General features: G+C 41.8%; 1 protein-coding gene across 1 annotated transcript in view; it reads left to right on the top strand.

Annotated features, from left to right (window-relative positions):
- Positions 1-7,437: 7,437 nt before the first annotated feature.
- gpr37l1a (G protein-coupled receptor 37 like 1a) overlaps positions 7,438-11,198 on the top strand; it is a 5,780-nt gene continuing 2,019 nt past the window's right edge. The window contains exons 1-3 of the mRNA XM_017450847.3: positions 7,438-7,679; positions 8,256-8,807; positions 10,089-11,198. The exon at positions 10,089-11,198 is cut by the window's right edge and continues 2,019 nt beyond it. Of these exons, the coding sequence (XP_017306336.1) occupies positions 7,611-7,679; positions 8,256-8,807; positions 10,089-10,928 (1,461 nt within the window). The 5' untranslated portion in view covers positions 7,438-7,610 and the 3' untranslated portion in view covers positions 10,929-11,198. The remainder of the gene's footprint in view (positions 7,680-8,255; positions 8,808-10,088) is intronic.

Consider the following 11,198-nt stretch of genomic DNA (forward strand, 5'->3'; position numbering starts at 1 on the left):
TGTAAAGTGTGTACTGTGTGTAAAGCGTGTAAAGCGTGTACTGTGTGTAAAGCGTGTAAAGTGTGTACTGTGTGTAAAGTGTGTACTGTGTGTAAAGCGTGTAAAGTGTGTACTGTGTGTAAAGCGTGTAAGGTGTGTACTGTGTGTAAAGTGTGTAAAGCGTGTACTGTGTGTAAAGCGTGTACAGCATATAGTGAGAGAAACGAGTGAAAAGACAGAGCTTCTGTTATAGAGTGTGTCAGTGTGTGGTAATAATGTGTAACTTATTGTTAAAAAGTGGAACTGTGTGTGTGTGTGTGTGTGTGTGTGTGTGTGTGTGTGTGTGTGTATGCATGTGTGCGTGTGTGTGTGTGTGTGTGTAGAGGTGGGAGGTATGTCAGAAAGTATTCAGTGCACCTTCCTGAGAAGAGTGAAGTTTAGATAAAGGGGAAATGCAGGGAAAATCCCAGCATGCTTATGCAAATAAGTGACGAGTGACATCATGTTATGTGGGTGGGGCTTTGTGTACCGCTGAGTCACAGTGCAGGTCTAAAGCTAAGAAATGAACAAACACACAGTAAAGTTTAACTTTATGAGATCACTGTGTAAATTCTTCACCTTCTGTTTTACTTTATTTTACTGTTTGTCAGAACTTTTTGGTTTAAACTCAGTGACACTACACAGAATTAAGATTTAAGAAAATTCAGAAATACAGATATACACTCATAACTTGATCAGGATCTAAACATAATAATAAACATTTACAAAATGAGTTTAATGCGTTAAATTTTAATGTGAGTCTACAAAATCTACTCTCAATATTAAAATAGCCTCATTAGCTCCTCCTGCTGGTCGAACAGGAGACTGCAGCTATCCGACACACGTGTGTGTGTGTGTGTGTGTGTGTGTGTGTGTGTGTGTGTGTGTGTGTGTCCGTCTATTGATTAGTAACAATCATTAATCGCTTTATCAGGTCAGTTCGGTGTGTGTGTGTGTGTGTGTGTGTGTGTGTGTGTGTGTGTGTGTGTGTGTGTGTGAGTTGTTTTGACAAATCACTGAGTTTAAAGCTTTTATAAGATTATCGTCTGATGGCTGTGAACCCGCTTTGTTCCTGTGGGATTTTAAGTAGAACCGCACAGCATTGTTTGAGAGAGGGTTCTGTGTAGAACCTCTTTATGAGGGTTTTTTTTTAAAAAAGTTTGCGCAGTCATATACACCTGTCACTACTGCACCTGTTGCTGAACATGTCCTTATACCATGAGATAGTTCTTTATCTATACAGTATATTTCTATAAAGCATGACATGCTGGTGATCATAATGACGATGTATAGGAAATGATCAGAATGGTAAAACTCAACTGCTGTGTTTATGCATTTTATTATTAAAGTGTGTTAACATTTCAGTGTAATCAGGGATTAGAAATGATATATTTTCATTTTGGTTTGTTCTGAACAGAAGTTATTTCTGTGTTTTAACATTCCTGCTCCATCGTTCCACACCCCCTCTTTATTTAGAAACCAGTTAGAATGAAATAAAACATCGGTTAATAGCGTATTTTACATCAGATCATCTACTTATAGTGACACTAGAGTACAAATAAAACCAGAAACTTGGGAATTTATTTGGAACATTGTCAGAGCTTCTTTCTACTTCCCAGTGTGATTTGGTGCTTGTAGGATTGCAGGAAAATTATTTGTACACGGATATAGAATGAGTTTGTTGATGGTTTCGATTGTGTTCAATGGAAAATTTCCTTTGTTTTTTTTTCGTTTACGTCATTTTTTTAATCCCATGTCAGAATGAAGTAGTAAATATTTTGAAGACTTTAACTGAAACAAGTCAAAATTTAATGCCAAAACCAACCAAAGGAAAAAATATATATCTGTAGGGAATTTAATGAATCTTTTCAAAATTTGTGAAACATCCATGTACTATAACACTGTTTCATAAAGATAGATGTTTAGAAGAAATAAATCTCCCTCTCCAAAACTCTGTGACGTTCTGGTTGCAGGTGTGAAGAAACAAGAGAACACAAAGGAATTAAATCACACACACACACACACACACACACACACACCCCAGTTGTGTTTTTCCCGTTTGTAACACTATACACATGAGTAACAGGAGTAAACACCTATTTTAGTCTCTATTAACTGTGATAATTAGATAACTGTGTTATGTAATCCTCATTTCCAGCCAGTCGTGTTTCCTCATACCACTGACTATAACTCCACCCACTTCACACTTATGTTTTTATTTGATTACTTTGTTCAGTTTTGTACATATTTATTAATGCAAATATTTCAAGTAATCATATTAATAATAATAATAATAATAATAATAATAATAATAATAATAATAATAATAATATGAGTGATTTTATTATATCCAAACACAGTGGATATAAAAAGTCTACACACCCCTGTTAAAATGGCAGGTTTTTGTGAAGTAAAAGAATGACACTAGATAATATAAAGATAAATAATGTGAGATATTTTCTCACCTTTAATGTGAAATTACAAAGTATACAAATAAAGTGAAAAACAATCACAATCAGAAAGGTTTTATGGGGAAAACAATAAAAACTTAAATAACCTGGTTGCATAAGTGTGCACACCCCTAAACTAATACTTTGTTGGAGCACATTTTGATGTTATTACACCATTCAGTCTTTTGGGGTAACAGTCCATCAGTGTGGCACATCTTGACTTGGCGATATTTTCCAACTCTTTCTTGCAAAAACATTCTAGATCCATCAGATTGTGAGGGAATCTCCTGTGCACCGTCCGCTTCAGGTCTGCCTGAAGAAATGCAGTACTAGAGCATAATGCTGCTACCACCATGCTTCATCATGGGGATGGTGTTCTTTTGGTGATGTGCTTTTTTTTGCACCAAACAAACCATATGGAATTGGTCTAATCCACCAGATCACATTTTGCAACATGGTTTGTGGTGATTGAGTTTTTTTGTGAGAAAGGGCTTCTGTTTAGCCGCTCTACCCCATCGCCCAGACAGATGAAGAATGAGATTGTTGTTACATGCAGAGCGTAATCAGTACTCGTCAGATACACACACACACACACACACACACACACACACACACACACACTTACAAACAACTGTGTGTGTGTGTGGTGCATTGTAGGAATTTCACTTTTCACGATAAGGATTATGGGAAACTGTTTTTCCATCACTGTGATATTTTTCTCTTCAGTTGGTTCATTATGCTTCATTTGCATATTGAAATGAGGCAGGCAGGGGATTCGTGTGTGTGTGTGTGTGTGTGTGTGTGTGTGTGTGTGTGTGTGTGTGTGTGTGTATTTTATTTGAATAGCAAATGTGTAAAAAATAACAGTCTTATGCAAAAACAACCTCCAGTGAAAAGCGTGTGTGTGTGTGTGTGTGTGTGTGTGTGTGTGTGTGTGTGTGTGTGTTTGAGTGTTTGTATGTGCGTGTGTGCACAGGCTGTGACACACACTCAGGCTTTAACTAAACTGTGCACCTTTTTTAATGACACTAATGACTCCAGCTTCATCAGAAAATGTACATAATGACTAAACAGTGATGATGATGATGATGATGATGGAAATGTGTTTGAGCACAAAGGCTCATTGTTCTTCTCTCCTATTGTTTGTTTTTATCTCTCCAACTGGTCCGACTGGCTACTGTAGATTCCTTACACACACACACACACACACACACACACACACACACACACACACACACACACACACTGTGATATATGACTAATCTCTAACCTCTCCTGCAGGGAGAGAGCAGGCTGGGCCACTGCCTCAACGGAGGGTGGCCACCAGTTACAAAAATGATCACTATGACAAAAAACATAGTAAAACTGATGGTACTACTACTACTACTACTACTACTACTACTATCCATTTCCCCCTCACACTGACTGTGAGCTCGTGTTTGGCAGAATTGAGTGACTGTCAGCCAGTAAGGTCCTGTAACGAGGTCTAATTGGTCTCGCCTCCGTTCACTGAAAATATAAAATTACATCACTGCCGTCTTCATTTGCTGACGTTCAGTTACTCCTTGTGGAGAATTATTTGAGGCTAAAGGAAAAGTCTTCGGGGCTACAGCCTCGATTGCCCAGGCCCGGTTACACCCCAGCTACCTACCTGTACTTTTGTTTTTGTGTCTCTCGGAGTTTGATAACGGAATTTCCACTTGATGAAATTACACACTCCATCCGATGTGCATGACCGTCACCAGATCAGAGCACTGAAATGCTTTGAATTGTTAATTTCACCAGAAGCGGTTAGAAACTGACTGGCATAACAGCAAGCCAATCACAGAACATCTGGTAGAGGGGAGGGGGCACGTGGGGTGGCCAGTCGGATTTCACTGGGGGCTGGTGCCACCCCTGGCCACCAAGTAGCACTGCCCCTGCTCCCCTGTATTATATAACTGGTGTTCACCTGAATTACACTTGCAGCCTCTCCATCACGGAGTGGAAGAACAAGTGATGATTAAAAAGTTGTAGGGAATAAAAATAGATTATGAAATAAACAAACTGCAAAAAACAAACCCAAACCACCATCAGTCCACTGTGGGCGTGTCCCAAACCATGTCACACAGAGTTGCCCTTGATGCAGTAGTGCTTGTCCCCTGCTGACCCATGTGTCCCTGAGCACTTTGTGGATTATATCTCTCACTCCTCTTCTATTATAGAGTATTTTCTAATCAAGTAAATGTGTACTGAGTTAAAAGAATCCTGTATGTTCTAGGAAAGGAATCAGTATTTAACCATAGCAGTTAAAGACTTAGTAAGTGCATGCTCAAGTAAGGAAACGTTTGACTCGATAAGCAGTGTATAAGATTACGTCATAGTAATGCTCACAGAGCCGTAATAGGGAAAAGTCTGCCCTTGTGCTTAGGAGTTTAGCCTCAGTGAGTGATAATGTAAAGGGATAAGGATGTGAAAACAGGACATATGATTATGTTGAAGGAGTAAACTTTGTAAGAATAAAACCTTTTAATAAAATGAATAGACTGGACTTGCGGGGCGGCTGTGGATCAGGTGGTGGAGCGGCTGTTCCACTAATCGTGGGGTTGGAGGTTCGATTCCCGGCCCACGTGACTCCACATACTGAAGTGTCCTTGAGCAAGACACTGAACCCCAAGTTGCTCCTGATGACAAGTTAACGCTTTACATGGCAGCTCTGCTACCACTGGTGTGTGTGTGTGAGTGTGTGTGTGTGTGTGTGTGTGTGTGTGTGTGTGTGTGTGAGTGTGTGTGTGTGTGTGAATGGGTGAATGAGACACAGTGTAAAGTGCTTTGGATAAAAGCGCTATATAAGTGCACCATTTACCATTTACTTGCGCCACACTTGTAAGCGGTACATGAGTGGAAGGGTTAATGGTGGTGAGAAGGAGGAGAAGGAGTAAAGGAGTAAAGGAGAGAAGGAGTAAACCCTGCTAGCTCGGCTCACTGTCGGAAGATGAGGAGCCGTGTCATGATCGTATGATTCAGACTTTCTGCAGAAGTCTTAGCTTTATTTTCACTTAAATAAAGTTTGATCTTCGGACCTCCATAACCCCTTGTCTCTTTAAGTTTTTGACTTAGGTTGAAGAGATTTTCTACAACACTGTTCCTCTGGGTGTTCGTGTGACTGCGGGAATGCGGCTGAGCTCTTACCATAACTATTACATCACTTCCTGTAGTGAAATAATGACCTAGTAAACGGAATAACTCTTAGTTACACACATCATATATGACTTATTGACATTATTATTACAGGTGTGTGTGTGTGTGTGTGTGTGTGTGTGTGTGTGTGTGTGTGTTTGTGTGATTAATGTGACTCAGACAGATTAGACTTTAACTTGAGCAGTAATAATTGACTTGAGTAATAATTATTTCTCTCTGACGTGAATGGGAATTTTCTGACCTTTTCATGACCTAAATTGTGTGTGTGTGTGTGTGTGTGTGTGTGTGTGTGTGTGTGTGTGTGTGTGCCATAAGGAAGCTGTGTAATGTGTGTCAGGAATATCAGTAGATTTGAATAGACAAGAATGTAAACCATCTACAGTATAGTTTATGTATAACGTACAAAACCATAAGTCTTGTGTGTGTGTAGGGGGGAGTGTGTGTGTGTGTGTGTGTGTGTTTGGGGGGGGGGGGGGGGGGGGGGTTGCCTAAAATTAGCAATGAAAACACACACATTCCTCATGGTGTAAAAATATCACTGCTGTGTTGACATCTGTAATCTCTCACTCTCTCTCTCTCTCTCATACACACACACACACACACACACACACACACACACACACACACACTCTCACACACACACACACACGCACGCACACACACACACGCACACACACATCTTTTCCTGACACCTCAGACAGTATAGCATAACAGAAATATAACACATTTTACATGAGATGCCAGTTAGAAACTTAGACATAGAGTGAAGTGCAGAATTATTGGCACCTCTCAAAAAATAAATCCAAACAATTTAGCATCCTTGAAAAAAGCTAAATTCCAAAGAACGTGACAAAGCTGAAGACATTTAGAGAAAAACTGCATCTGAGATCAGTGTGTTTTGTAAAATGAATAGAAAAGTGAGCGAGTGCAGAACCTGAGCTAGTGATGATACAACCGTGTTTATATAACTGTGCTACATAAGCTGAAAATAAAAAAGAAGCAGGTTATGTAAGGTAATTACATGCTTTAGGTGGTTCACATTCTTTTCTATTCAAACCTGCTGATTACTGGCACACTTTACACACCTTCTTTACAGTACACACACACAAACAGCAGCCAGGATGCTTTCTTTAGATCTTTATGAGATATAAATACCTGAGTGAAGTAACCTATCAAATCACATAAAATACGGTGCTGTCATATATTAATATGAGTTTATTTATTTAAATTGTGTTATATGTTTATGTCTCTTTATTCAACTCGTAGTTCTGCTAAATGGGGCTTCTCCAAGATTCCTTTACAATAAATGAATGTAATTTATGTGTTTAAGGTAGTGCTTAAGTAGGATAAGGCTCCCTACGTAGTGTTTCAGTAGGATAATGTAAATGTAAAGCTCCATTATTAATTTGCTGTAATTCTCATTGATGGCCACTAGGAAGCAGTAATAACACACCGAGTGAAATTGTATTGATTGCCACTAGGTGGCAGTAATAACACGTTGCATGAAATTCCATTGATGGCTACTAGGTGGCAGTAATAACACATTGAGTGAAATTCTATTGATGGCCACTAGGTGGCAGTAATAACACGCCGAGTGACATTCTATTGATGGCCACTAGGTGGTAGTAATGATACGCTGCGTGAAATTCTATTGATGGCCACCAGATGGCAGTAATAACACGCAGCGCGGTTAAACCAGCGCTAGTGTTCAGTGATGAAATGCGACGTGTGTAATTCTCCCTGTTGGCCAGCAGATGGCGGTGACTGCGCGTTTCTCTGCTCTGTGACCGAGTTGGGAGGAGAGAAAGCGTTTTTTTTCTCTGAAACGGTCCAAACTTTCTCGAGATTTTCTCCTCAGTTGTTTTTCTCTTCAGCGTACACACTCATCTCTCTCTCTCTTTTTCTTTTTCTCCCTGTCTGTCTCTCTGTCTCAGGACAGGTTTATTTTATTCCCTCAGTAAAATGATCCAGTTTGTGTATCTGGCTGTGCTGTGTGTGGGAGTGATGGAGACGCGCCGGGTGAAGAACACGGTAATAAACACACATTTATTACTTTACTCTCATTACATTCTCTATTTATTACTATATAATGTCTTCAATTAGCATTCAAATGTTTTTTAAATTAAAAAAAGAATGTACAAATCTGTTAAAATTTAGATGCAGAACAATAAACAATTCATCATTGAAGTAAAATCTGAGGTTTTGTGTTAATAAGAAGAAGTAAAGTGTTTTATTTAATACTTCAATAGACTTTAATCTGCAGAAGTTTTTCAATGTAGTCAGGATAATGTAGAGTAGGCTCCCTAGGTAGTGTTTAAGAAGGATAATGTAGAGTAGGCTCCCTAAGTAGTGTTTAAGAAGGATAATGTAGAGTAGGCTCCCTAGGTAGTGTTTAAGAAGGATAATGTAGAGTAGGCTCCCTAGGTAGTGTTTAAGAAGGATAATGTAGAGTAGGCTCCCTAGGTAGTGTTTAAGAAGGATAATGTAGAGTAGGCTCCCTAGGTAGTGTTTAAGAGGGTTAATGTGCAGTCGTTTGTAAAAAATTTTAGTGTTTGAATTTAAATTCTCTCTTTTATTAAACATTTTGATGTGATATTTTGTTTAAAGTGGAGCCCCTCAGTGACCCCGTCACATGACCTCCTCGCTCTGTCCCCCAATGGACTGCTCAGTTCTAGCTCTGCGCTGACACACAGTACCCGTGTAACAGGCGAGTCAGAGGTCACTTCCCCAGACGGTCAGAGCAGGAGATTGGCCCGTGGCTCTAAAGCCGGGAGATCAAAGCAGAGGGCGGAGCATTATGAGCACCGACACCCGCGGCCCTTCGACCCGGACAGTTATTTCACCACGCCGAGAGTTTTTAATGGCTCTCTGCTGGTGCACAACCCACTGTACCCGGTGACAGGCGAGTCATACGGAGCGTATGCTGTGATGCTGTTAGCGCTGGTGGTGTTCGCGGTGGGCGTGGTCAGTAACCTGGCTGTCACATGCGCTGTGTGGCACAACCACTACCTGCAGAACGCTCGCAACTGCGTCCTGGCGAGTCTGGCACTCTGGGACCTCGCCGTCATCTTCTTCTGCCTGCCAGTCGTCATCTTCCACGAGCTCACCAAGAGACGACTGATGGGAGACGTGTCCTGCCGCCTCGTACCCTTTATAGAGGTCCGTTTTATTCTCCTATTAATTTAACATCAGCATGTCTGAATAAAAGAGTTAAAGCTCAGTCAGTGAGTCAGACAATGAGTGATTCAGTGAGTCAATGAGTCAGACAATGAGACAATCAGTCAGTCAGTCAGTGAAAAAGTGAGTCAGCTAGTGAGAGAGATAGTTAGTCAATCAATGAATCAGTGAAGGAGTCAGTCAGTGAGACAGTCAGTGAGTGAGTTAGACAGTGAGTTAGACAGTGAGAGAGTCAGTCAGTGAGACAGTCAGTGAGTGAGTTAAACAGTGAGGCAGTCAGTGAGAGAGTCGGTCAGTGAGACAGACAGTGAGGCAGTGAATAAGTGAGTGAATGAGTGAGGAAGTGAGTGAGTCTGTTATAAAAAATGTCCAATTTTACTGACGTGCACTTAAATGTAGTGTAAACGTGCCCCTGAGTGTATATTACGGCTGGAAGGTAAACAGGATGAAACGCTTGGTCAGAAACAGCTTCAGTGTGAAACTCACGAGACTCTAAACAACATGAAGCCTGCGAGTCTCTACATTCAATTAAACCCCTTGTTTCAATTCATATGCAAATCCACTTTTCAGCTAATTAGTCTGAGAGAAAGAGTGAGAGTGTGTGTGTGTGTGTGTGTGTGTGTGTGTGTGTGTGTGGCTAATTGAGGTCAGTAGTGTGTTAAATGGAGATGTAGGTCAGTGGGTCTAAAGCAGGAGTGTGTGTTTGTTTTGGAGGTTTTGTTCAGCTCAGTGTGAAATTGTGATGTGCTTTTATACACTTCACCCTCACTCACTGACTCACTCACTCACTGACTCACTCACTGACTCACTGACTCACTCACTGACTCACTCACTGACTCATTCACTGACTCATTCACTCACTGATTCACTGACTGACTCACTCACTGACTCACTGACTCATTCACTGACTCACTCACTCACTGACTCACTCACTGATTCACTGATTCACTCACTGACTCACTCACTCACTGACTGATTCTCTCACTCATACATTGACTCACTGACTCACTCACTTACTTGTCATAATGACAGAAAAAGAAAAAAACTAAAAGGTTTACAAACGGTTCGCAGGTATTATAACGTAGACTACAAAGAGAAATGGGTCACTTTATTTCCATTTCCAAATGTAGACAGAGTGGGCGGGGTTGTTTAATAGACATAGCGGGCGGGGATGTTTAATAGACAGAGTGGGCGGGGTTGTTTAATAGACAGAGTGGGCGGGGTACATTTAGCTAACTGTCTGACTGTGTGTGTGTCTCTCAGGTGACGTCTCTGGGCGTGAGCACCTTCAGTCTCTGTGCTCTGAGTGTCGATCGCTTCCAGACGTTAACAAGCTCCTCCTCCTCCTCTTCTTCCTCTAAGACCCCCGAGTCGTTCGGCTCCATCGTGTCAAAGCTGTCAGTGATCTGGGTGGGGTCGCTGCTCCTCGCCGTCCCAGAGCTCATGATTTGGCGTTTGGAGACGGAGCTGTCTCGTGTCTCACGTCTCCCTGTAGACTCGTGCATCCGTCTGCCTCCTTCATCACCTCAGCTCTCCGAGTCTGTCTATTCCCTCATCATGACATACCATGAGTCGCGCATGTGGTGGATCTTCGGCTGCTTTTTCTGCCTGCCTTTGCTCTTCTCGTTCTCGTGTCATCTTCTGACGAGCCAGATCTCCGATAGCACGGTCCACACGTCCTCTTCCTGTCCTGCGTCCTCATCTTCCTCCTCGTCCAAGAAGCTCGTCACGATGCTAGCGATCGTTTATGGTGTGTTCTGCCTCCCCGAACACACCTGGAATATTGTGCTCACCTACGCCGGAGTGCAAGTAGACAGCGCCACACTGGCACTGCTGGCTTTGATTGGTCAGTTCCTGATGTTCGCCAGGGCCTCGGCCACGCCCATTTTGATCCTCAGCTTGTGTCGATCGTTGGGGCAGAGCTTCGTGGACTGCTGCTGTTGCTGCTGTGAAGAATGTCTGCCCAACAAACCTACGCCATCTCTGGCGTCATCATCTGTGTCATCGTCACCAGCTTTGAAGAAAGAAAAGAAGACTCAGGTCGACTTTGAGAAGAACATGAAAGAGAAGTCAGCTGAGATAGCTATAGGAACTCCATGCTGAGAGATCTCCGATCAGTCCTGATCACTGTGCTGTTACACACACAGCAGATCGGCCGTGTACAACTCACCGATTTCATTCAGAACTTCCACACTCATATAACCTGTTCTCCTGAATATAACAGAGCCGGACACTGACTCCGCCCACTTTATCAGTGGAATAGTGAACTGCACAGTGTTTATAGTCCAGCGTAATGACGTGTCCGTTATGTTCCCTTGTTCTGGACATTTCGGACAGGTTTAAACAGCGACACACTGCTGAATGGAGCCACAG

The sequence above is a fragment of the Ictalurus punctatus genome, chromosome 21, assembly GCF_001660625.3.
Source record: "Ictalurus punctatus breed USDA103 chromosome 21, Coco_2.0, whole genome shotgun sequence".
Classification (NCBI taxonomy): Eukaryota; Metazoa; Chordata; class Actinopteri; order Siluriformes; family Ictaluridae; genus Ictalurus; species Ictalurus punctatus.